The sequence below is a fragment of the Battus philenor genome, unplaced genomic scaffold, assembly GCF_028537555.1.
Source record: "Battus philenor isolate CCGP_79_NKW_IND1 unplaced genomic scaffold, ilBatPhil1.0.hap1 SCAF_24, whole genome shotgun sequence".
NCBI lineage: Eukaryota > Metazoa > Arthropoda > Insecta > Lepidoptera > Papilionidae > Battus > Battus philenor.
The window spans coordinates 122,906-150,572 of record NW_027181687.1 but is presented as its reverse complement, the minus strand read 5'-3'; the positions used below and the strand labels follow the sequence as shown (position 1 = coordinate 150,572).

The window sequence follows — 27,667 nt, the reverse complement described above, 5'->3', positions numbered from 1 at the left end:
ATCAGCGTGCCAAGCCGCTGGTAGCTTACTATTGCTATAAAATTAAAATTATCGAAGATTCAAAAGCGCATGTAAATGACTACTTGAATAAAAATATTTTGAATTAGCTGATACGAGGTATAGAAAAGTGCCTTCCCATATTAGTAAACAGAGCAATAAGCAACAGAATATCCTTATACAAATTCCTCGCTTCATCTTATGGGTCTCGTGTTACGGAGATATCGCTTACAAGCACGCGCACTCGGCTTGCGTGTGACAAGGATGGGGCTGCGTCGAAGGGCGAGGGCTTGTTAAATAACAAGGGGTGGCTTTTATATTATCGCTAAGTGAAGGAAAAAAATTATTGGAAAGTATTTGGACTCGAGCCTGAACCCCAGCGACAGGTAACGTATTGCGCCGGTTACATAGCGGTACGTACCTGCGTGATGGCTTTTTATTTGATTTTGGAATCGTTTCAATCGGGGAATCATTTTATTCGTTGGTGTATCGGCGACTTCGCCAAAGAGTTTTTCATTCTATTCAAAAAGCTCTACAGCTAAATAGTCGGTCATGCCCGATACATACTACAATTTCACAGCATGGGGTTTTTATCTTATACCGTGCCACGAGAAGAAATGGAAAAGTGTCGCAAGTCACACCAGTACCAAACAGTACATGACCACCACGGCCGCCCCGCGGAGCGTGTATCAAAAAGGAGGTCAAATAGATTTTATAAGTAACCTTTACAATAGCCATGGCAATGTCTATATCAAAGGAATGTTATATTTGTTAGCAAACATTAAAATGAAGCGGTTAGGCAAGTATACACTTGCAAGTGTTTAAAAATGTAGCGCAGTCTCATGTACAGTGAGTACGTAATGGGTTTGATCTAATGACTAAGATTTTTTTTTTACCGACTTGAAGTAGCAACGTTTAGAAAAAGTTTCGCGTCTTGCGGTCGCCTCGGCCACCGGACACGATCCCGGCGCGCGGCTGCAGTTCGGACTCGAACTCCGGTCCGCGGGCGACGAGTGCGCTGACCGCGCAGCCGGCGAGCACATGCAAAACGCGCCAAAACACTATACGCATTTCTAATACATTTCTGTTTGTATCTGTCCCTCTCCCACATCCATCCATCGCATACGATAAAGGGAGATAGTTGCGTTTGTCGCGATCGTCTCCCACTTACCGAAGCCCATAGGCCGAGGGCCTTGACCCTGCGCCGGAGCAGCTCGCCGACGTAAAAAAGCTCAGACGTTGCTCTCGGAGCCCGCGCGGAAGTGTTATGAATCGACTTATTGGCTTTAGTTTATTTCAAGAATTACTTATTCGAAGTGCATGCGGGCTCGCGGTGACTCGCCGCGTCCACTGTCAAAAAGTATACAACCGGTCGAGCCCCGGCACGACGCGCACGGGGATCGAAGTCCTCCACTCCAGGGAGTACGCGAGTTTAGATGCTAAGACTGATATGGATCCGGACTCATCATCGTCAGCGTTGCGTCCCCACAAATGTGAGGCAAATGGGCATTCTGTGTATAAAAAAAAATTGACACGCAAGGCCCTTTGTATGGCTGTTATAAAATAAAATAAAATTTTGTTTCAAGTTTAATTAATGGGAATAATACTTTGGACCGGCGGACAGCGTTAAGTATAAAAAATGATGATGGCATTACAGCGCAATTGTAGAAATTTTTTTAAATGTTCGTTAAATAAAAAGGGCTTCGTGTGGAAACTGACGCGTCGCGCGAATACTCAACAAATAAATGCATGTAGTTTTGTAAATAATGTTAAATATAGTATGAATAGACATGTTGAATAGTTGGACGCGTGTGGTTTCACTTTGGCCAGTATGCGGTGCTAGATTTGCTTGCAACGGCAATGTTTACGGTTGAAGGAACCAAACCATGTATCGTTTTGGTGTACAAGTGTCAAGTGACAAGGTACTTTCGCATGGACAGTTCCAATTCGGAGCTGGCGGATCTATTCGATCTATCGATATTTCGATCGTGTATTCGTATCACCTTTCCAGGTCGTCGTCACGTCAATTCTTTCGTTACCTTCCATGTCTTATATCCGTATATTCTAGTACACGAGACGAAGTTGTGTTAGGGTGATATTGAAAAAGTTGTACCACGCCTTAGAAGGGCGCAGCAAAATATAACCAAAGGATAAACAGCATGAGCGTCGCTGTCGCGAGCGTTGACATCGGATTGTCGGAACGGCTAATATTACTCCCCTCCCCTTCCGTCTCGCCGCCTTCATTCCCATGGCGTGGTACAGCAGTTTCGGTATACTATAAGGGTAAAATCTATAGCAGCAGTAACTGAGAAAATCTAAAGTTGCGTTAACTAATGAGCAAAATTGAAGTTGCATGTTTCGTAAAGGTACGTTGGGTGTTTCTGATACATTATTGCTCGCTGTCATCGGGTTTGAAGCAAAAGAATAAACGAGGCGTTCATTGATGCGTAAAATAGCGGAAAATCTAATCCGGGGAATACCCATCCGGCAGAATTTTAAACCGACGACGACGCGGGGCTGGTCAGTGCGTGTGACGTCATCGTTGCTCAATGTTTCCTGCCGAGATTATAATCCATGTGTTTGCCTCTGTGCAATTAAATAAGTTACGTAAAGACTCTTGTTGAGGTGTGCTTATTTATTTAATAGATCGTGTACAAACTAGGTTCTCCCTGTAACGTTTCCACAGTACGCGCCTTCGCTCAGAGAGAAGACAGAATCTATTTGCCATTACGTGTGTCCAGTGCGGGACAAACTTCAATGTTTTTTTCATCCCAACGCCTTCATCGGCGCACATTTGTCAACAAAAAGTTTTAAGGCTTTGACACCTATGTCCTATCACCTCGTATATAGAGATCACTTTAAAGTGTGTGACTTTATTTTATTTTTCTGTTAGAATGCGACAATCCAATACCTTGTGGTAGTACAGAATCAAAAATTCGAATTTCGAAAAGGCTTTTTATTACTATATTATTATTACGTTATTTATTATTTCTGAAATCATTGATTTTAGGATAAAGCGTATCATACATCAAATTAGCTATATTCGCCTCTTTTAAGCTTCTGCGCTTATTTCAAACATCCTGTACATCAGATTACTTGTTGCAATTGCTAGAAATAGTTGCACAGAGTTAGCATTTTTGACTGTATACACATATAAGATCACGTTGTTGAAAGTATATCTCGGAACAACACGTACGTGATGCAGAGAATGTCGGATAGAGATGAGAGCTCTTACAACACCACAATTTAGTTGAGTTCATTATTTATTAATGATATCTGGTTAAGTCTTTATACAAACGAAGGCTCGCTGTCTTGAAATTTGATTGTACAAGTCTGTAGTGACCGCGTGAATTTGACAATAATAGTTGTGTACAGTAACATGTATGTAAAAATGCCGAGGCACAAGGACATTGCCATTTGTATGACTTCAGTCAGTGGTATGATTAGCACTCGCCGCGGCGACCTTCAAACCGGAACACGAGTGCGCGCGCGCAGGCGGCTGGACCCGGGAGCTTCTCACCTGGACGGCATTCCGCGGCCGCGGCACCGCTGTGCGGCGCGTATTTATAACTTAACATACACGCGGTTACGTAAACTCACGTCAAGACGAAATCGATTCATAGTACATACAAAAATTAATGAAAGTCAAGGTCACATATTTTTAAATAAAATATAATTAAAAAGTTAAATATTATTATGCTAAAAGTGTGATGCCTTTCACTCTATTTACAATTCACTTGCATATTATCTCGAGTAACACCTGCTTTGCTGTCAAAATACGTAGTACGATCACGTACCCTTCGACCTGATCAAGGTAAATCAGTAACGGAACTCTACACTGTCACTGTCGCGGAGAAAACAACGGATAGGCAAGCATAGAAAGAGCTTGTCGTCGACTCCGTCGGGCGAAGTGGCAGCTGGGAAGAAGACACACTTTTACAAACGAACCGCACAACACATACGACAGTGACCTGATTTTTAAATAAAATAGTCAGTATCTGTCAATGCCTTTAACTGAAAATAAGTGATGTTTTTCTTATCATAACGTTATCGTTTGAGCCGAAATATTCTCGAGTGGCGACCACGAGCCGGTGGATGCGGGCCGGGTTGGCTCCCGGCAGGTGATGCAGTCGCTGATGCGCGGCCGCGGTCGTCGCGGCGCTCTTTGAGGCCCATGCCCTGCAGTGAGGATAATGAGCAAACATTTTTAATGGAATCAGGCGTTACCTCGCGGAAATCCGTAAGAAAAGGACTAATATTTAGCCACTTCCGCACATGCAGTGGTAGTCGTGCAACAAAGTGCACCGCCCGCCAGCCCGCTGATAAATGCGTATGCGGCAAACAATGCGAATCACACAACCGCCACCGCCAAATCACTCAACACGTGTTTCACCCCTCCACTGGGCATCTTCAAGAGTTATGTTACACCGATTAGTGCCAAACACAGAGTATGAATGAACAAACAGTACCAATCACTGTAAGCGATCTGTGAAATGTATAATGTTACTTGTAACCAAAACTGAAATGAAACAAAGAAGATAAATTTATGTATTTGTTTGTACAGAATGTACCGTTTCCATTCGGTCCGCATTGAGCCCGCGCGTTCAGCTGTCGTCCGCCGGCGCGCCGCGCATACAGAGTGGGTTGAAGTGGCGGCCGCTCGTTTTTGTTAGCGCGTCGACGAACCTGAGCGGTGCAGCCGCCGGACGATGCTTTGTATTTATTAGTCGCTGCTCCCGAGTGCGTTGAGTGCGGTTGAGTATAACTCAGTACATCTGATCAGTTTGTACTTCGGCCTCGCAAGATTTAGCTTTGCTGCTGGGCGAACTTTAGACAAGGTCACGTGTGGAAACCTTTACGTTATAATTAATCAAAAGTAACGTCCCTTTCTGTTCATCGTCATCATATCAGCCTTTATAATAGTAAGCTATATCTTAACCAGTGGCTGCCCGAATGTCTCGATGAGCGTTGGCGCTCAAAAATTCAAAACTATTTCCTGCTCAGTGGGCCGGCCGCATTCCACTTGCGTACGCCTCGCGGAGAATTTTAACTTTTTTTTTATCCCATCTCCGTACGTATCCACTCAGGTTATTGAGCCAAATGTTTTTGTTTATTTCTATGAAATAAATGTTGGATCCTTAGAAATGTGGTGTTAGATAAAAAGGTTGCGCATAACGCGGGCTTGGGTCGTACTGTTAATTTGTTAATAATATTATACACATGAGACCATTGATAATGATCAACCGAGTGCCAAGAGCGCATTGTGATTGGCATCCGTAAATTTAAGGCTGCGATGGTTCCAAACCTTAATCTGTGAAGGGCCCATAAAAAAACTGGGGAATTTTTGTGACCACTTTTATAATATCCTTAATGCAGTTTTATAGAGCAATTCATTTTCAAGCTTTATTATCGTCATAGAATTGTGTTGCATGTTTTTGTTCAATGAACATTTTAAATTCATTAAATTTAGGTACATTACACGGGTGTGTATTTTGGTACCGTATACGATTGCCAACAAAAGACTTGCTAATTTTATGAAGATCAAAAAACACGATGCAAAAATACGATGTTATGTGAAGACTTGCTGTCCGGGGCTGAATGAATAATGCAAGATCCAGAGATCGCTCAGATTCGCGATGGACGGATCAAACGAAGTCCTTCGGCTAATTGCTCCTACGAATGTTACTAGGCTGTGTCCCAGAAAGAGACGAAAGAGGAGAATGAGAAGGGCCTGCAACGACCTTCATGCCCAAGATTGCATTGATAAGTAACGTCACACGCACGTTGCGCCGGGATGAGATATCTAATGCAATATCATCTTACCAGCCGATAGGCGGCCACTGTTAGGCATAGGCCGCCCCCAAAAGATCGCCACGAAGACCGGTCCTGCGCAGCCTGCATGTAACAGCTTTCCCCGACCTATGTCATCGGTCCGCCCAGTGGAGGCGCTACCCGCGCCGCTTCTAACGACTCGTTGTTGCCATTCAAAAACCTTTTGTCACCAGCGGGCATCGGGTGCACAAGCGACGTATCCCATCATCACTTCAGACGGACAATGCTTCGCGCTCCATCGTAGACCTTGGTTCTTCTGCAGATCTCCTCATTTCCTATTCGATCTCGCAGCGAAATCCCTCAGCATAGCTGACCTCGTTGCTCTCTGGGTGACCTCAAGGTGGAGTTTGATGTATCTTATTAGGCAGGTTCAATATTCAATTCTCGTTTTTTACGTCCGCATTCAAAAGATTTAATGGTTTTAATTTGTTTTATTAATATATAAAGACATTAAATGTATGAATTGGGTTGATTTTATGATAAAAACTAGTTTTAGAGTAAAGACGAAGGCCGCAATTAACTGGTCGCACACCGCGCCGCACCGCGCTGACCTTTTACTGAAAACTAGCCGTTAACCGTTGTTCGAACTGCAAACCTTAAAATAGTTACACTCACACAAACCTCATTTATTTTTATCAGTTTTAAGTTATTTTTACTTTTAAATACACGCTACACAGAGTACACTTTAATTACCAATACATATTTAAACATAGATATTTTCAAAATTCAGGCGTTATTTTGCGGAAGTCCATCCTAAGTAGGAAAAGGTCTAATATATAGCTACTTCCGCTATGCAGCAGTAGTCGTGCAATAAACTTAGTGAAAAAAATGTAATCAGTGGCCACCAAAAAGAGTAATGAAATGTTAAGGCGCGTTTACATGCGGCTACTTTTTTAAATACCGCATTGTTTGAATACGAACATCTTTGATCAATATGTGAGCGGTAAGAATGGACTGATCTGAGACGTGGTCGCCTGCGAATGGCCTTAGAAGAACGTCCAAAGTCTTTTAGAGAACAATAGAGGGCAATGCTCGGAGTTTCGCTGCGAGACCGAATCAGAGATGAAGAGATCCGCAGAAGCAACACGGTCAACGATGGAGCGCGAAGAATTGCTCTAATGAAGTGGCATTGGCGCATCGCTCGTTGTGGTGAAAGATTCTCGAGCTGCGACCGCCAGCCACTCGGTGAACCGAAAACAATGATTCCTGGCCGGGCAGCGCGGGGCCGGTCGTCGTGGCGATGTTTAGGGAGGCTTGTACATTGCAGTGAACGTCCATCGGCTAACCTGAATGAATCAACTAGTATTAAAGGCTTTCCTAGTAATATCTTACTTTATATTTTATAACTTTTTCGTAAAATGCTTTCACAATTTTCTTGTTGAGCCTTTCGATGTACTCACATCGTTGTTCTACATTCACATAGAGAAAAACACCGCCACGCCACAAGGCAACGATCAATATAAGTGAAAAGAACGCGTTTGCACCGTGCAAACTTGAGATGCATGTAAACGCATTCTTCTTTAATTGTCAGTAAATAGTAAGATAAGTAGTGCATTTTGTGGTATTCATCGCTCACCTTTGATCTGGAGCGTGAAGTGTCGCATGTAAAAAATGCATTCCAGGTTGCTCTGGGCGGCGGTGGTTTTAATTGTTGGCGTGCGTTGCTTCCTCTACACACACGAGGCCACTGCGTGTCGCTGTGTGCGTGCCGCGGTCTAATTAATTAATCTAATGCACATGCTCGTCGCGCACAGGCGATGTTTGCAAATAATGCGCGCCGGTCGCCTCGGTGCCGAAGTGTTTCCCGGGTTAATCTCGTGGCAGATTGTTTTTGTTTGTAATTGTTGGCAGCGCCATCTAGTATTTTAAACGTGTAACTGATTGGTTATAGATGTAAAAGCTTTAAAGTTTTCACATCTATTTCCATTCACGCTATATAAAGTGGTCACTCTAAAATATGTTATATATAATTTATGTTTTTTTTTTATTAGAATGTAACATGACAATCAAATCTGGCTAAACAAAGTCTGTAGGGACAGCTAGCAATAAATATTTAATTTCAATATGTAATAATCTGAACTTTGGTAACGACTTTTGTACTGTATTATCATTACGATATTTATTATTTATGAAGCCATTGCTTTTCGGACAGAGTTTACCGCACAATAATTGACAGCGAACGAAATTTACTTGCATAAAGCATTTACACATATAACCGACCAGCCCGTATACTTTTATGTGTTTGCTAGATTTCATTTTTTTACCAGTTTGTGGTCATGTTTAGTGGTCACTTGTATATTTAAATCTAATTGAGTTCCCGCAATGACTTTCTTCAACTTAAAGTTCCAAAGGTTCTATACGCGCCACGGTTTAAGAAAAGCCCACAACAAACTTAATAGAGTTTCTTGTTATTAGTAATCTGCTGTGTATATATATATAATTAAGTTAAGTTTCTTAGGTTATGACATAGTGTTATTACGTATTTTCTCGGGCAGACAGTGAGCCCTTGTGCTGAATCGTGTATTAAAACTTTGATAATTAATTTAAATTTCGCTGTGCGATTATTTTGCATGAGCGTTGAACATTTATTGTGTCGCGTGTATCGGGCCGGCCATTGTCTCGTGTGAACAATGACTTTGGTGATAATATTGTAATTGGAAACACTCGCTGTGGATATGTCAAAGGTACGAATGTCTGAAGCTTGTGTCTGCCGGTAATAAGACTGCCTGTTATATATCTGCACGGGATTTGGTTGCACAACAATATGTTAACCGAATATAATTTGCGGCCTATGTTGGTCATACCGATCGAGCACATCTCACTATTTTTTATAGAATGGCAAGTTTTAAAATACGACGCAACAGTATATGGAATGGATTTCTTCCGTGATATAGAAAATCATACGTAGCTGGTCTATGTGGATGCGGTAACAATTTCATCTTTTTATTTAAATTTCACCATAATAATGAAATACGTAATATCGATATGAGAGAAATTTAAATAATATGATAAACTGGCGTCATAACCGGAAATAATAATAGAATTTAAAAAAAAATAAGGAATAAAATTACGAAAAACAGTTTAACATTTAAAAAAGAATTGTTTCTTTTTTAATTATTCCGAATTATAAGATGTTTTTACAGACTGAAGGGGGAGCTCCCTCGAGTGCCTCGACTCTACAGTCACATATTTTTTTATCGGAGTAACAATCTGTGCTGCAAGGTCAATCCGGCGGACTTTACCGGAACACAATCGTGTCTCGCGCTGATTGCTGATGTAAGCACACAGAAGACGTACTTGAAGTAGCGGAGATGAACAGCTCGCGTCGGCTCAAGGCGGGCGGCTCAATGCGAAAACGTGAGTCTACGGTTAATTCGTAGCTAAGGTTGATTGGGAAGTCGTGCCGGTGTCGAGTGTCCTATTCTGGTGTGAACTGTTGGCTCATTGCGTAAGGAAAATTACGTGTTATATGACGGAATACTTAGTTACCTTAGTTTACCGGATCTTAACAATTAAATTTTGTCTCGCTGCCCGCAAGGATGACATCGAATGAATTCAAAATTAGTTTTGACACGCCCAGCATACAATACAAGTGGTATTGTTAGGACATCTTGCGACGAAAGTGATTTTATTTCTTGCCCTGCACTACGAAATGCAGACAAATCGACAGAGTTATTTAAAAATAAATATAGAAAGTGATTAAAATTGTGTAAACTTTTTACCGGTTACTTTGAATCTTACAGCATTGTTTTAAATTTAGTATCTAATATAGATGACGGCGACTTTACAAATGAAAGATTGTTTCTGGCATGAGCACCGGCGTAATTCGTCAGACTAAATTTGGTATTAAATACCCAATGGATCGTGAAAAGGGCCCGCGACAACCAGCCATGAGCATGACTACTGTGCTCCATCGACACCATGAGCTTCGGGAGGCGAGGCATTGATAGCGCAAGTATTCCCATGTGTTGGACCCATTTGTAGCATTCACGCAAACAACGCTCCGTACTACTGACCACCGCGACCGCGGTACGATTTAGAGTTGATTTATTATCCCTTATTCGACTCCAAATCTGGACGCCTGCAGTGAGATCATCGCCTTTGTTTTTGAGTAAAAATTTTAAATAGCCTTGATCAAGCTTGGCTTCCATTTTCCTCGCCATCCAAAAGGAAAAACACGTGCACAGGTTTCTCACTGTTGTGTTAAGAAAGTACCTGCTCCACCAGTCGATCGCCAGGTCCAACAGTTACGATCGTTACATCAGACACTGCGATAACGGAACATATATTTGCATATTTATGTATTTGCTGAAGCCAGTTTTCAAATTAGTGGGTCGACCGTGTGACAATAAAGATATGTTTGTTTACTGTCGCGTCCCGGACGTCGAACTGGTTTCAACAAAAAAGTAAAAGCAAAAGCGAACGAATGCCCACAAACTGGTGTATTTTGTTATATTTAGATATGCTAACTTTCATAGCTGTTTTATAGCTTCAACGAACGTGATACTTCAATATTTGATAGCGCTGCATTCCTGGACTGGTGTTTAGTTAATTAAGTAGTGGTATAATATAATAATTATTTCAGCCGCAAGACGTCCCATGCAGGACGTGGTCTACCCCCGCAGAATCTTACCGGTTAATAGCGGCATACAGACTCCTCCGACGACTCTTATAAAATCGGATTTTTACCCTATAGGTTGTCCAACGCTGCGCCGGTTCGTGTTCTCTGCAATATAATTATTTAAATTTAATCTCATTGTTACATTTATGTCCCCCGATTGGACCGCCTCCGTACGAGCCGAGCGCGAGGTTATCGACTGCGAGCGCCATCTATCGGCGCCGAAAGTGCAACGTACCGAACCTCATTCTGTATCGTATCGTTATCACACGTTGATATGTGTCGATCACAGACAGTTACGAATTAACTATGCAGTAGTTTTAAAATCCTAAAATTGTGCAACGCGTATTTGTGCTTGTCTGCGATTTTGTCAAATAGGTGCAGTGTCTCCGATGTTGTTCCATAAGTAGCCACTCTTCGCGGACTCGGACACGCCGCACAACATCCAAGTGAGGCTTGAGAATGGGCAGAATAAGTAGTTGGTGAAATTTAAATTTTAGCTTCTGTTTTGTGACCTGCTCAGCTGTAACATCTCTGATGATGGCTAACAGCGTCGACATCCGACAGAGCCCGGGCGCCGGACACTTGGCGACAGTACACTCGTGACGGACGAATCTGCGCAATCATTAGCGAACATAAATGTTTCATTACGCCGCGTGTGCAGTTTCCTGCCGGGCGACCACAAACTAATTGATCATTACGGGACATGCCGCTTAGGCAGGACGAATATTTCAATTATTATTTGTTGCCTCAGTATTATTAGACAACTCTCTTCCGAAGCACGAATAAATTGACACCTCAGCGGCGCCGGACTCTGCTGCCGAGTAGTTATTATTCTTAAATGTTATATATTTTTTTTATCTTAGATGAAATCTGTTGGCCCGTTGGTACTTACAGTTTAACCAGATTTAGGGAGGCGAAGCGCTAAATGCGTTCATTCTAAACCTTTACAGTGACTACGTCGTTCCTTTGGTTAGGGTTGTTACGTTATTTATTTTATATCATTACCCACGGAGTAACATTTGCTAGCGGCCTCCTGACAAGGGACCACGGGCGAAGCCGTCGCACGAAATACTTATAACGAAGAACTGGGTCATCGGTTGCTCATTCGAACGAACTTTTATTATAACTTATGAGGAGAATAAAATAGTGGAGGTTCCAAAATATTCTTGACTTTATCAATGATTTTATTAACAAAATGTATGTTAGTTAACCATCAATCTAAGTGGTAAATATACATATTATTTTCAAAATAATGACTTGCATGCAAGCAGGACTTTCCGCGATATACAAAAATAGTAGTGACCCCAACGCCACGTTGCGCTGATAACATTATTTTTACGGACACTGGGCGTAGAGAGTGATAAGGACACAATTTTCAATTAACAAGTGCGCGCGCGGCCACTAACAGGCCACGCGTCCTTGGAATATTTTGATATTTGCGCCCGTGATTGCTGCTAATTCAGCCGCGCGGGTTGCAGCGCGCTTGCTCAGATATTTATTTGTTTATATATTATTGTGTCCAACAACGTTTTGAAGGACATTGATATTAGGAAAAATGTGACACGAGGCAGCGCGTTGAATAAGTTTGAGATGACTCGATTGCAGTAATTGATTGCTGCAAATAGTCGCGGGTGTTGTTGATGTTGCCATTGAGTATTGAAATAACGTCGTACTTAAATATAAGAGCGGGCGACCTGTTCGACACCGACATAGCTCGAAGAATTGCTCGCCTGAAGTAGCAATCGACGGCCAAAAGGTTCTCGAGTGGCCGTCAACAATGAGCAAGTGGTCGCAGCGTGGCACTAGCCCCCCCCCCCCCCCCCCTCCACCGCGCCACTAGTTAGACCGACGAAATAGCGGTCGCAGGAAGTCGTTGGCTGCGGGCAACGCAAGGCGACCGGCCTGTGCCGATTTGAGGAGACACCTACGCCTCGCAGTGGACGCCTGTAGACTGGTATGGTGATGGTGATAAATACAGAATAGGGTGGTGGTATGACGTTATCGCAGTGATACGGACTCTAACCTATTATAATTAGTACCCCGTGCTGGGTTTTGATTAAAATTACAATAAAATCGAATAAGTAACCGTTGTACATTACGATTGATGATTTGATAGTCGAGATCCAGCCACCTTCACTATGGTGAACAGTAGCCAGGGCCACTCCAAGAGCCTTCTGTCCCGCATATGTATAAAAACAAAATGCAATGAGCACGTGAGACGTTAGTGTCAAGGTTTCTCCTCTGCATCAATGTTAATATTTTGCAGAAACCGAAGCATCGCGCGGGGAGCCGGTTACACAATAAGATTATTTTAAACTCGGTATCGCGTCTGCGGTGTAATGCAAAAATTCATTATCTCGTTTCCTAAATATAAACCGGAGCGGCGTGCAGTGCGCGGAATTCCCGCGGAGCGTACTCGCGTGCTCGGCGCTTTGGATTGCGCCGGCCGGGCGGTTGCGGTGCTCACTGTCTACACCTTGGTTGGTGATAAATGTAAAATCTTTACATAGCTAAATGTATAGCTCATTTGCTGTCAGTTATTGCATTGTACAGCCTATTCAAAAATCAAGTGTTGCAGGTATAATAAAAAGCGTTAAGATAATATTGGTAATAAGTAGCGATTACAAAATTAGAATCACTTGTGATAAACGTATTCTTATTTACCATTTGCACGCTATGGCCCGGGCGCAGTAAAAAAAATAAATGAATGAACCTTTGCTTTTGAACCTTCTGCTGGTTACAAAGTTATCTGTTTATTACTCTGTGGCACGAGTGACCAGGCTGCGAGGCTGTCGCAGTCATTTTTTGTAAATAAGCAATATTAGGCAATAATAGGCGAGCCGTGATTGAAAACGTATTTAAAAGTTGTGTAAAAATAATTAAAAATATAGAAAATATTTTGGCGTAAATAAAGGTATTTTATATGTATATTGTTATAAATATCAAAAATAAAGCATGATTTTATTTCTCTGGATAATTATTTATAATTTCGTCAACAAGGTGGCAGCGCCTGTCAGTAATCGTTCCAACCGCTGGTTAGTCAAAGTTGATCGCTTATCGAACGCATATTACTTTGAAGGGGATGAACTTGATGTGAAAGAATAAATCATTTACATTTTTAAATTGACTTTACTTTTTGATCACAGTATAATATGCATACATTGATAAAAAAAATTACCTACTTTTGTTAGTTATATGACAAAAAATGTTATTAATAACAAAATACATTATAAATCACCACCATCATCACCCTGTAAGCCCACAGACGCCCATTGCCCGTCTCAAGCAGCGTCCAAGGATCATAAAAGTATACCCTTCATATACAGGATGATTGGTTATAGACTTGAAAGCTTTATAGGGGCAAAAGTACAGCTCACTTGCTGTCAATTAATGCTCGGTACACCCTATGCAAAAAAAATGTTGTTTATTGTCCGAGCAGAGTTTGTACTGGTGGAAGTTGTTGACCTGTAGCATTCCAAAAAAAATGTTTATGTTTCGGAGTGATTACGTTTTACAGGGTGATTGAAAATAAACGTAACAGCTTAGAGATGTAAATGATGACATATTTGTCAGCCAAAAGCTTTATATAATGCTAGACCGTCCCGGAGATTTGGACATGAACAACCGTCAGGGTCGGACGCCGTGCTGTACGTGAATGCAGTGCACTTGTTGCACTGGTCGCACTGGTCGCACTGGTCGTTTAGGCGTGCAACACAAATGCAAATGTTTCACACAAATTGACTGAAGCTACGCAATGACCATGTTACAGCGACCTTTCCGAGCAAGGTAATATTTATTAATACAATACCGGCTGCGTTGCAAAACCGATGCCGTCGACAAACACGGGCGGTCACGCAGCGCGCAATCGATGTCGAGTTCTGCGTAAACCGCGATGACTCCTTACGCAACGAATTCCCCGTAAATACTGTTTGTGAGTAGTCGGCAGCGACTCCCTTGCGGAGCATTCCGATGAGACCTCGCTCATTGCCTCAGCGCGCTGTCACAGGAGCAAGGCAGCGCCGTTTTTTTAAATAAATTAATTACAAAATCATATCGTCGTACAAATTTTTATTTTTAAAGAAACAACAATTTTCTCTCTCTTTAGTGTACTTTTCTGACAGCAGCTCAGGTCACATCACATTGCAGTAACTTTGAGGACTTCGCTGTAAACTTTAGTTCGAGCCGAGTCTTTAATTATTTCCCCGGGTAAAGAGTCGCCAAGTTTTAGGCGCTCCGTGGCGTCGCAGTCCACAGAGTGGGTCCCAGAATCCTATGAAACTGTGTTAAAGATTTCTTAAAAGAAAATTTAATTGTTGTTATGTGTTATTTCAGAGTGTGGGCTAAGAATACAGAATGGGTGTGGTGGGCGCGGCGGGCGGCATGCGGCGCTCGCATGCGGCCGCCCTGGGCGCGCTCGGGGCGCTGTTGCTGCTGCTGCTGGCCCGCCACGCGCCCGCGCCACCGCCGCGCCGCCCGCGCCCCGCGCCGCCGCCCCGCGCGCCCCCGCCGCCCGCGCCGCCTGCGCACCCCGCGCAGCCAGCGCAACCCGCACAGCCGCCCCGCCTGCCCCCCAACAGCACGGCGCGCGCGCCCGTCACGCCCGCCGCGCACACGCAAGCGCCTGCGCGCGACCCGCGGGTCGTGCTCACGCGCGACCTGTACGTGGCCGGGCACGAGCGCCCGCACCCCGAGCTGTGCCCGGCGCTGGGCGCGCGCCTTCGCCTGCTGGTGCTCGTCACGTCGGCTCCGTCGCATGCGAGCGCGCGCGACGCGGTCCGTCTCACGTGGGGGCACTACGCGGCGCGCAGCGACGTGGCGCTGGGCTTCGTGCTGGGCGCGCCGCCGGCGGCGCTGCGGCCCGCCATCGCGGCCGAGGACGCGCTGTACGGCGACCTGATCGTGGGCCGCTCCGTGGACTCGTACTCCAACCTGACGCTGAAAACGCTGTCGATGCTGGAGTGGGCGGACACGTACTGCCCGCGCGCGCCGCGCCTGCTGAAGACGGACGACGACATGTTCATCAACGTGCCGCGGCTGCTGCAGTTCGCGACGGCGCCGGCGCGCGTCAACGCCACGCGCTCCATCTGGGGCAAGGTGGTGCGCAAGTCCCTGCCCAAGCGCACCACCAAGTCCAAGTACTACGTCTCGCCGCTGCAGTTTCCCGGAAAGGTAACAGCTGCTTACACCAGCGCCAGCTTTTATTTGCTCGTACTTCACGAGGCACCGACATTAGCAATATATCAGCCAACAGACGCCCAAATATTCAAAGTGGCAGAATGCCGGCGGCGCATAAGCAGTCATCATTGCGACCTAAGGGGGTGGGTGATCTAAGCCTTGCAGCGGGTATCTATCGGCTGATATTGGTATTCAAATTGTATCAATACCAACATTTTTATTTCACCTGTATTTATTTAAAACTTTGTCATGGAATTATAACGGTTGTAAACTTATAATTAATGAAGAATTGTAAATTTATACTTTGCGTATATTATACATTCATTACTCTTAGTTAAAAAAATGGAAACTAAATCAAGTATTTCACACACACTGTGGAATGGCATGGCCGCCTAGCGTAGCCTTTTTGCAACTAGACCCGAGCTCTCTAGTGAGCCTCGGCGCGCGTTGCTACGTCGGTCATTTTACTGGAGGCTGCCGAGAGTAGATCACTTGTCAAAAATCACAATGAGTTGCTCGGCTCAAAATGATTGGGAACTACTTTGTTGGCTTCAGGTGTTCCCGGACTTCGCGACGGGGCCGGCGTACCTGGTGTCGGGCGACTGCATCAGGATCCTGCTGGACGCGGCCGGCGGGGAGCGCTACCTGCGGCTCGAGGACGTCTTCATCACGGGCGTTTTGGCCGCGCGGTTAAAAATCGCCCGGCTGCACTCGCCCGAGTTCTACAACCGCAAGGTGGCGCCGCACCCGTGCGCGGTGCAGCGCGGGATCGCAATCCACATGGTGCGCTACCACGAGCAGTTCGACCTCTGGCGCAAGCTGCTGGACGGCAAGACCAAGTGCGCCAGCTAGCGGGAACGCGAACGGAAATAGGAGCCGTTACGCGGTCGCGTTGACAAAGCGAAGGCGGTGAGCCCACTGGCGGCCTTCACCGGCCGTCTCTACTTACGAACAACTAAGAGTCATTCCCAGTTCCAGTTCTGCAGTATTTTTGCAATTAATTACTATAGTGCGGTCGCGTTAAACGCAGCGCCATTTTTTTTCTGAATCTTCAAAAAAACTGTAGTTGGTTTTCGTTAAAAATTCAAATTTTTACTGAATTCTACAAAAACCACTATAGTTCGTTCGCGTTAAAATGAATCAGAATTAGGCGTTCCAAAGTATAATTTTCAATATAACGGCTGATTAGGACATCGTTCCTAATCAGCCGGTTGTAACTCATCTGGTTAGATGGGTAGGCAATGACGGTGTGCGATCTTAACGCGAAAGGACTATTTATTTTTGCAGACGAAACCTTCGGAACTGGAGCGTCGTGGGAGCGGGCTCTACCAGTTAATGCTCTATTCTAGTTAATACTTGTCGAACAACTGATTACGTATCGCTTGCGAGGTTTTAGTTTCTTCCAGTTATGTTCGCTCGCGCCGCGCCGTCGCGCCGGGCGGCGCCTGGCGGTCAGCGCGCACTATTTATTCCGCGCAGTCGTCCCGTTCGAAAAGTTTTCCACTCAAATAGATCTACTTTATTGAGGGATTTATTATTATTATAATTTTTTTGACTCAAGCGTCACTTGACTCTGATTTATTTACTTTTTGGTAATGAGATTTATATAATTTTTAAGTCATTGACTGAAGTGGCGGCGCGCACAGAGCAGTTCGGTAGCGCAGTTGCGTCAGTGCTGCGCACGCGCCACCTCGCACGCGCCACCTCGCACGTGACATGACTAATTGCTAAGTTTCTGTGATCGTGCACGTTGTCTATGTTGGCTTCTCCTGGTTAACGGGTGACAGTGTAGTCGCTGCGTTTCCAGTTCGTTTGATGGAATTTTGAATCTAAAAATGGCGTCTTTGCAAAGCGTGTTACGTGTGAGTAATGTAAGACGTTTGTTGTGATAGGATGAATCTCATGAAGCAAGGTATATTTAGTTCTGACTCGAGCCGGGAGAGCGCTGCCTTGTGGGCGGTGACATTACCTTAGTTAAGCAACAAATGATATTATCTGTACTCTATACAAACGCGTATTTTTATTTTTAATTGTATAAGTGTACGCGTGGACGGGCGAGCTGCGACCGGCGAGTCCGATCGGAAGTTTCAAATCAATATTTTATTAAAAAAAATTGTATCTAATCGTTTTGTATGTATCATATAGATATGAAAGAAATTAAAAAAACTAGAAAATTGCATTCATTGGAGCTGGTTTTCTAATTCATTTGTGTATTGACCGGCTTGTAAATTGTAACGAGCGGTGTAATTGATTTCTATAGTTAATAAGTACAAACATATTTACGATATTTTGAATATTTACGTTCTTGATATTGGAATGAATGGAATTAATTTAGAAGGATTTAGTGAAACGTGTAATGTGGATACGCCTTCGGGATTGTGTAATATCAAAATAATATAACTTGCTAGGTATGTATCGACAGCCTTGGAGATTGCTGTGAGGAAGATAGATAAATGTTTAACCGCGTCGCTGACTGAACAATTACATGTTCATGTTGTTCCATGTTCGAGGCGAGACCTGACCGCGACGGCGCAGCAGCAGCGCGGCCGCCTTGTCAGGCTCTTGCTAATATATATCAAAACAAAAATATGAAAGTAGCAGCAAAGCTTCCGGTCGGCCGGTGCGCAGCTCGCTGTAGCGCGTGTCTGTATATATAGTACAAAGAGCGCGAGGGTCGCTGCCCATCACCTGCTCGCTGGGAACGTTGCGCAAGCGCAGCGGGTTCTTGCCGAATCCACGCGCCCACCTGCTTGCTGCCTCTCGGAGGTTCGACGCATAGGTCCAACCGTGGATCCACTCTGGCTGTAATAATAACGATTTATTTGTTTGTGAAGCTGTCACACGTGTTTTTGCTTTATTTAAAGTTGATTAGATTAAAAGCAATTGTTTAACCTCTGCAGTAGTTTCCTAAGCAAAAAACTTAAATTAGATACATTTTATTTAATTCCAAAACTCTTGGAGTACTAAGCGTGAACAGAAGAGAGCGCGCTTCGCACAATTCGTCGTTCAATTCGCGCCTGTTATTTATATTCGGAGGCTGCGAAACGACCGCAGCGTTCATCTCGATAACATTCAAAGGTTTTGGCCTTTTGAAGAACATGTGTTAGTAAAGCTGACGACATTGACATCTAACCCAGATCCCATGGGTTTCCTGAGGGGTCTACACTTGGTCAAGTTGTCTTAGTTATGTGTATAGTGGACGACAGTGTGCGGGTTGAGTTTGCACTGCTTGCTGTCAGACGTTGGCGAGAATAAAAACGCGTCGCGTGTTCGAGTCCTGCCCGCCGCTGTTACTGAATAAATAGCTTTTATTGTGATAAGTCACTTCGCTTCGTTAACGTGCAGAGTGTTGTGGCTCACAATGTAACAGCACAAGTTTAATCTATGCAGGAACTATATAACTGTGTCCAGTACAGGAATAGGCTTCGTGGAGAACTTTTGCCACCGCGACCTGGATAAAGTCCATAGTAGTTATGCGCTTGTTAGAATAAATAGGACTGCAAAGTTAAATATGATTCGTTTCCCTTCGAAGTTTTTAATTTAGCGTGAGAACGTGGTGTTCGGAGGCAGTTGGGCGCGGTGGAAGTGCGTGTGTGCGTGCGGCAGCGAACCTCGAGCCAGCCGCTTTAGCGCGTAGTAACGGCTGTTGTAGATCTGGAATTGACCTGTAATCGCCTGTACACTCTTATGTTAAGATCTGGCCGAGCGCGCCACCTGTAAATATTACCACTATTCCGCACCACGCTTGTTTCATTTATTTCCCCCGCTGCAGTGCAGCCCGTGACGAGTGTCAACCGACCGACAGCGTGATCGTCATGCAGCCGGCGTCAATCCATTGCTGGTAGCATCCGATGTTTTGTGCTCTGGTTCCGAGCTCGAGGTGGGACTCCCTTATAGGCGACGACAGAAGTCGCCCTCTGTTCACAGAATTGTCCGAACAATTTGTACAATATACGATAGAAAAAAACAAGACTCAGTAAAAAAATAAAGTCAAAAAGGATCGAGCAAGATCCTAGGCTAGCCACAAATATAGTCAATATAGGAGTTAATAAGAAAATATATTAAATAGCAATAATTGCACAAAAATAAAACGATAAATAAAAATTCGAGAAATCGAAACATCGAGTCAAAACTGTGACAATGTAGCAAACTGTGGTCTAGGAACGAAGACGAGGAAAGGAAGGTGATGCACGGAAGACATTTTGAATGTCAAGACAGATCGTGAAGAACAGAAAGAAAAAGAGATTGTGAAGATAAAAAAAACAGTTTGCCCGATTTGTAGTCCATTGCATTATGTCCTGTGGATTGACGTTTTGTGGTAAATACGCGAATATTAAAAATATATTTGTTTTGCAAAAGAGAACCATCCGAACTATGTACGGCTCAGGTCCGCAAATCTTTTTGAGAAATCAATTTAAAGAGGTCAATAGTCTTATTGCGACCTCACAATACATTTATGATAATACTTTGTTTGATCACAATAAGCACAATAAATTAAAAAAATTGACAACGCGTTTTTTTCTGTATAAACGGAATCAATTTTTTTTATAAAACGCCGCCAAGCGTCGGACTACCGCTAACAAAATTAAAAACGCATCATCATCGCACTGCGCGTCCCGCGGCGATGCTGTGTCTGACGGTGTGGACTTCTAGTTCGATCAGTTCAATGAAACATTTATTTCCTTGTAAAAAGCTTTATTGACTGCGGCTTCGATACCATCAGAGATAGCTTAAATAAGTTATTATGTACACATGCACATACATATACATGGTCTTCCCAGTGACCCAGGATAAAGCTTACGTTTTTACTTTTCTAGATAGAGATAGATAAGGCTGTATTGATTGTGTAAATGCGGTTCCAGGCGGCGGTAGTGAGCGCTCAGTCGAGCAGCTCGGAGTTCTTGCGGATATAGTTCTTCTTGATGTAGACGTCGGAGTGCAGCACGTCCCTGCGCTGGGCGGACCCGGCGCCCTGCTCGCGCTTGCTCTTGGTGAGGGAGCCCAGCAGGCGGGCCGCGGGTCGCGCGCGCCAGGCGCCGCCCTGCGCGGGCTCGCGCCGGTAAGCGTACTGGCCGCCTCCCGTCCGCTCCACGGGCGGCTCGACCGCCGGCTCCACCGCCGGCTCTGCCGACACCGACAGGCGCTCGTCCGAGTAGTCGTGGAAGGCGGGCTCGGCGTGCCGTGACTTGTACTTCAGTTTATGCGGGTAGAATTTCCGCAATTTCTTCCTCCCGTACACGGAGGTGCGTTGCGCATTGCTCTGCAGCTTCGAGTTCTTCACACTCTTTGCGCCTGCGCTCGCCCGCTGCTGCGCACGTCCGCGCTCCGCCTGCTTATCCTCGAAGTATCCAGTGTTCTGCACCTGCAGGAAATTCGACAGGTCCTCGCTGTTTATTGCCGGGAAGAGTGTTTTGTATTCGTACGGACGGGTGGTTCGCTGCAGGGAGAGCTGCTTGGCGTTGATCTGGCGAATGGACTTTTGGATGAGGCGCCGCAACGTGGCGTCCTGCGCGATCACCGCGCACGGCACCGACGGAAAGTTCTTGCAGAGCACGTGCTGCATCAGCGACATCACATCGCCCTGCGGCGGCGGGGCGGAAAACGGTTCGGAAGGGGGCTCGCGGGGTGGGGAGCGGGGCGGCTCGCGGGGAATGTCGGGAGGCTGTTCCCGCGGCTCCGCGGAGAGGGTGTTGCTGTTGTCCTTCTGGAACTGCGACATCATCTTGTTGATGAGCGCGTTGTTGCGCATGATCTTGGCTCGGCAAGTGGCCAGCGCGCACACCAGCGCCGCGACCAGCAGCCGCATCGCGCGGGCACGTCGCTTTCACTCCCTGAACAAACGGCCTTAGATCATAACGATTGTTTCCTTATGAGCGACAAACGTATGGTTTTGTGACGCAAATGAGCTGCCGCAGGGGCGCAGTGTGCAGTCTCCGTCGACTGATCGTATCAGTGAGTGACAAGAAGCTTTTAATTTCCTCTACTGTAGACAAATCCTGCGTCTCGAAGGGCCAGGGGTATCTTGGGATGTTGGGCACCAAACGTCCGGCGCATGCCGCCGTCCCGCTGCGAGTGCCCGGGAGGCGCGCGCGCTGCGCCGCCGCGCCGCGGTGCTGCCGGGGAAGGGGGGAGGGGTGCACCGGACGCAGCGGTTTGTTTGTAAACGAGCGGGGGCAGCGCCGCGTGAGCCCAACGCAGGGCCGGGCTGCGGACATACTTTTTGCTATTCAACCAGCGCACGGCCGGTTACAAGATGATTAAGCTGGGAAATGTAAGCACAGTGCGTTTGGCGCGACGGCCACGCGCGCGACCTTTTAGCGGGTGTTTTAGAATAATTTGTTTGTAGACGTAGTCGCGAATGCGGCTCTGGCGGCACGTGCCGCGATAACGCGCGGCAGCTGATATAACAGCGAACGTTTCATCACGCGACGGCGCTCTGCGGCCGGAGGCGGTGCCCTTGCTGTGAAGGCATTATGCACTTCACTAACAAACAGCACTTCGCGGCCGGGCCAAAGATATTAGTGTTGCGGTATACTACAAATACTTTTTAAAAAAGTTTCGATACCGCGCCGTGGCAGTATGTCCCCTCTACCACGCTAGGTTCAGACTGGTATACTAGCGACATTCCACGTGCCGCACTTCCGCCGCTACTGCCGATGCCATTTGCCAAAGTTTTAAAACGCAGCCAAGGTCATCGAATGCTATTTTCAGAAATGAAAAATAGAGATCAACCCCACCAAAAGTGCAGCAACGTTCTTCTCGAAGCGCAACTGCATCTTCCCCAACCCATTAGGTTCATGAACAGTCCAATTCCATGGACCTAGCTAGACTACGGTGACTTCCTGCGTGGTAAACTTTATTTCAGCGCGTGCGTCGCAGGCGCGCCGCACAAGAGGACCCTTATCACCGATTGCTCTTCCCATTGCTCGACTGCCGCAGCCGATGTCTCTTACGAACAAAGTGACACTTTACAAAGCTGTCATTACAACTATCCTCATATGCTATCCGTACATACGCAAGCCGGTGCCGGTGCTTCCTGCGTGCAAACACCTCACATCAGGGGTGTCAAACCCGCGGCCTAGGATCGAACATTTACATCTACAATATATTCGACGTAAAGTTAAATTTAACAGAATAAAGCAGTGCGCGAAACTCTTGAAACAGGAAAGGCTATATCGGAGAAGAGATGTCAAGTACTAGGACGTAAACGATAATTTAACTTTGTGTATGTTGATTACAATATACTAGTGGAAATAAAAATATTTGTTTGTTTGGACGTTGTTTTTTTTCCGCCCCAGCTGATGTTAACCATTATTTATTAAGTGTAGGGCGCCGGAAGCAACCTTCAAACGTCGCACCGCTCTGACACAGAGACACGCTCTCGAGGTTCCGGACGACGCGATGGCGATAAAAGAAGAAACCTGCGTAACGTTCCGGAGCTGTGACCAACAAGTCGCACAGTACTGAGGACAACAACTTTCTCATTTACGTAGTACGCAGCGAACATTGTTGGGGTTGCACGTCAGCGCTGGGGGCAGCGGTCTGTCAGCGTTAAGGCTTGCTGGTGCGAATGTTCGGCGGGCAAAGGCAACCGACCGAGTCAAGGCTCGGGCCGCGGAGCGCTGAACCAGTACGAGCCCAGGCTTTCCGGTATTATGTAGAAGAGGTTTAGACTGAGCGCCCTCTATGGCCTACTTCCCCAAGCTCGCGGGATGTGTTTGCGCCGAAAAGGCAGCACTGATTATCCGTCACACAAAACAGTTACTTTAGGCTCTCACTCGTTCTGCTAATGATTACTTGTAAATCAATTTGATTCGTAAAAACTTGTAAGTACTGGCGGATAATTGTTAATTTATTTGTATTTATAAACGTCGTAATGGAGAGTTTTTAATACATACGAATTAAATGCAATTTAGCTTGCTATTACAGTATCGCCATCGTGTGGAAAGTGGCAAAAATTGATAACATGGCAGTAGATTTTGTTGGTGTGAAGCAACTCGCCACAAGATGGCGCTGCTTGCTACCAAACAAAATTAGTTATTGCATTTCTGTCAACGCGGCGGGTCAATCAAGGAGCGAGGCGTGGGGCCACCGCAGCGAGTGTCGCGGTGCTGCCCGCCCCCGCGCGGCGCCCCGCCAGCGGTCCAGCGCCGACCGCCCGGGGTGGCTGCACTGTCGCTATAAGCACTATACGACTGCAGCGTTGGCCGCGGCTGTGAGTTCAGCCCGCAAGCGCGCCGGTTGAACAACAAATAAGAATCACTTCGTTGTTTAAGCAGCGCGCTCTTCGCAGCGTTTGGGACCTTGGTACTTCGTTTCAAGTGGGGAGATGTCGCAGCAAGCCTTATTTTATTAAATTAAGTTCTTAGTTGTGTACATTTATCAGCACATTTTTTTTAAAAAAAAAACAAGTTAACAAAATTATCTGCCGCATTAATAAAAGACAGTAACGGTGGGAAGCCAGCTCTTTGTGAACATGTTACGCACTGAAGTAGATTAATACAAATAAAGTTCCTTCACTCTCACAAAATTTTAAATTATAATGTTAAATTATTAGATTTGGATGGGAGGCCACGGATTGGCAGGCGCAGCTCAGGACATCCACCGACGTGGGGGTGGATGGACAGAAGACCACGTTAAGGTCTTCGCAAGGCGTCGGATACGAGCCGCCGATGACTGGCGCTTCGGGGAACCTACAGGGGATGCCCATTCGCAGCAGTGGGCGTCCTGCTGCTGAAATGATGTTGATGATGATTACGATTTACTGTAAGTCTATCGTGCAGGCCAGTTCGTTTAGTTTTGTATAATAGAACAACACGTGCGCTGGTGCTTGGGTCACTGGCTTTTCGAGTGCACTACTGCTGAAACAATCAAATGTCGTGTGTTTACGTGAACGTGGTGCAGGAACCGTCTCTGCGCAGCTTCGAAATAAAAAAAAATCGAACAATAGAGTGGACGCAGCGCTGTGTTTGAACCTTGCCCGCCCATCAGAACTCGCATTTAGAGATGTTTTTAACTGCGCAACCGACGTGCTCGCGGGTGTCGGGCTTGCAGTAGACGGTTGCACTTGCCCCGCGCCGCGGAGCGCACGCGCCAGTGTCCGATATCAAATATGTTGCAATGATTGGACTTTGTTTTCTCGGCAATCCAACTTGAAAATTCTTTGCAGCGTTCAAGAATATTCTATTGTGATACACCATTTATAAAATGTTGTATTAATTTTTTTACAAGAAATTAATGTATTTCTACTTGTAGTTGTTTTGGAGTACCGTCCGGTCCCAACGGATTGATTACTTCATAACATATAACTTCTCGCCATATTTTCATGTCATCGGTAAATAATTCTAATTGATTTTATCCATAGTTTTCATCATTGATAGGCCCAGCTCTGCAGTTAAACACCGAGCTGTCACGCATCGCGGCTCGTGACCAAAAAGAAATATTTCTTCTAAATGAATAGTTAAACAATACCAATATAAAGGTACGATGAAAGGAAAACGCTTGTAATGAAAAAGAGATACAAAGGAAAGTTTTTTGTTACGGATGATGGAGGGACCCTGACCGGGAGGAGCGTTCCCGTTGCCGCATTCTGAGCAGTGCGCGGGCGCGCTGAGCGCGCTGGAGAGGATCTGTAGGTTAGAAGTAACAGAACGGATTAGAACAATCGGCGAGCGGCGCACGCGCGCACTCGGACTCGCAGCGGGCAGTTCCTAGCGCCTTACAAACGTTTAAAAACAAAATAAACAATCGTCATAAACTAGTCTCTGAAAGTAATCGGGTAAACCACTCGGCTCTGCGCTTACTCGGTGTCGCCACCTCGCAGCAGTTCCGGAGCTTTACGGCGGCGCGCGCGGCTCGTAGACTCGCCCGGACGCAAATTGTGGAAATAAAAATACGCTGACCGCGGGCGCGGCGGCACATGCCTCACGGCCCCTGTCACGCGCAGCGCGGCGCGGTGCCGGGGCCGCACGCCGCGCCGCTGTATATCAGCTATCAATAGCCGGTGCAGCGACAGAGCGCTTACCCAAATGTGAGCGTAGTCTGCGCTTTTTGTTTTCTGCGATAAAGAGACAACTCTGGAAGCTTTCACGCGTTGCGCCACGTTACGAATTAATAAAACACGAAAGGAGTTTCTAGGCGCCCCGCGCTCACGAACGACCGGAACTAATAATGAGTTGGAAACCGCGTCCCCCGGGGCGACCTGGCCAGCGCACGGGCGCCTATTGTCCCAGCACCGAGCCTGAGCTGGTGATCCTGCTCTAATTGTCGTATTTGTATTAGTAGGCCAAAAGCGCCAGGCTCCAATGCTAATGCACACCACAGTGAGAGTGCATCAACACTCACTGCCAACGTGTGCAGCGACTGCCTTGAGCCTGCCCGTGGCGACAACGCAACCGCGATGGTTGCTCCTCCCGACGTTGACGAGCTGTTATGACCAATATTGACAATACATAACCATTTCATGTACATGGCATGACATAGCGGCTGCGGGCTGTGCGGGGGAGCGCGCGGGCGGTCGGGAGGGGTGCGGGCCGTTATATTGTAGCGAACGCGCGCGGCCAATGGCGGCGCGGGAAACTGTTACGACGCCCCAAGGAGGGGCCGCACGCAATCGTTACTGTAGCGTTTGGGGGACGGCCCGGCCACAGCACGCCCAACGAGCTGAGCGCGCCCATCGCCCGGCGCACAGCACCGCCGCCCGTGCATCAGGCATCGGCGGCGGTCTGCTTCCGACGACGACTTGGTATTAAACAAATTTTATTTAAATAAAACCAGTTGCCGCCCCGCGCCCCGCGGCCCCGCCGCCGAGAAACTACTAACAGTTTAGCAATTACACCGGAGACAAGAATTCTCACGGACTCTCCCCCCTCGCGCTCCCCACACCCCGCGCCGGTCCGCCCGGTGTGGTGAGGGGGGCGCGAGGCGGAGGGGGTTCGGCACGGACGATATTCAAATTGCGAACATTTCATTTTAACGCTTTGCGGAGGTATGCGCCGCGCCCGCGGTAGTGACGCGCCGCGCCGCCCGCCTCGACATCGATGCGCGGCGCCGGCCGGGCAGCGCAGCGCAGCGCAGCACTGCGCTGTGCAAAGTAGCGCAGCACGGCAGCGAGGCGTGAGCGTTGGCGGTAATGTTTCGCAATGAGCGCGTTTGTCGGCGCGCACAGTGGCGCCGGCGCCGGCACCAGCAGCGCAAACACAGGCGCGGTGCGTCCGGTTTGCGCTCTTCATGTTCGGGGACGCGCGTCTGAGATGTTCGCCTCTGTCCGCTTCAAAGGCTGGCAGTTGCAATGCCGCTGCTTCGCTTGTAGATAAATACGAACATATCGACAGCGCGCGGCGCCGCACTGCCGATAAGTTGAGACGTTTGCGAAATGTGAACATTTCGCGAATTGATCGCCGCCCTGCGGAATTTTCATCTACGGCGGGAACTCGTCGCCCTCTCCTCCCATCGCCCCCCCCGCCCCCTGCCGCCGCTGTCCGCGCGGGCTGTCCGGCCGGGCTCAGCTACAATCGCACGTCGGCTTTGTGCTGCGCGACGCCTCGACGTCGAGCACTCGCCGCGCGACCTGCGAGCGCCGCGCCGGGATAGTACCAGGAGCCACCCCCCCCCTCGTCCCCCCACCCGCTCGCCCCCTCACGTATAAGCGATCGCAATTAATTTCCGATACGCGCAGACATTCAGTTATACATTAATAATTACAACACCTCCCCTTTACCCGACGCCCCCTCCCCCATGCCTCCGCGCCCCCGGCCGCCGCCTCGCATTGTAATTTAAATCGAATTCCCGGCGACAAGTAAATTGAAATATTTCAATTCAGTAAGCACCCCCGCGCACCCCGCGCCCCCGCGCCCCCGTCCCGTGCCCCGGCTCGCTCCGGTTCAATTTAATTTTCATTGATGGATAACAATGCAAGTGTCGAAGAATTAAGCGCCGCATGCGCGCGCGCCGGGCCCGAGTGCTCCGAGCGAGCCCGCCCGACCCATCGGATGATGAACGAGAGCCAGCACGAGCTCGGCGGGCTGGGCTGCCCAAGGCTGG

The 27,667-nt window shown here is 46.9% G+C and overlaps 2 protein-coding genes across 2 annotated transcripts in view; one reads left to right on the top strand and one right to left on the bottom strand.

The window, feature by feature from the left end:
• LOC137924641 (beta-1,3-galactosyltransferase 5-like) overlaps window positions 1-19,399 on the top strand; it is a 28,251-nt gene extending 8,852 nt beyond the window's left edge. The window contains exons 2-3 of the mRNA XM_068768061.1: window positions 14,783-15,619; window positions 16,181-19,399. Of these exons, the coding sequence (XP_068624162.1) occupies window positions 14,804-15,619; window positions 16,181-16,477 (1,113 nt within the window). The 5' untranslated portion in view covers window positions 14,783-14,803 and the 3' untranslated portion in view covers window positions 16,478-19,399. The remainder of the gene's footprint in view (window positions 1-14,782; window positions 15,620-16,180) is intronic.
• Window positions 19,400-20,340: 941 nt separating this feature from the next.
• On the bottom strand, window positions 20,341-21,469 carry LOC137924643 (uncharacterized). The gene has a single exon (XM_068768063.1). The coding sequence runs from the start codon at window positions 21,429-21,431 to the stop codon at window positions 20,505-20,507; it is 927 nt and encodes a 308-aa protein (XP_068624164.1). The 5' UTR covers window positions 21,432-21,469; the 3' UTR covers window positions 20,341-20,504.
• Window positions 21,470-27,667: the final 6,198 nt, after the last annotated feature.

Coding starts and splice junctions, on each gene's coding strand:
- LOC137924643 (XM_068768063.1), bottom strand. CDS start 21,431: ATGCGGCTGCTGGTCGCGGCGCTGGTGTGCGCGCTGGCCACTTGCCGA.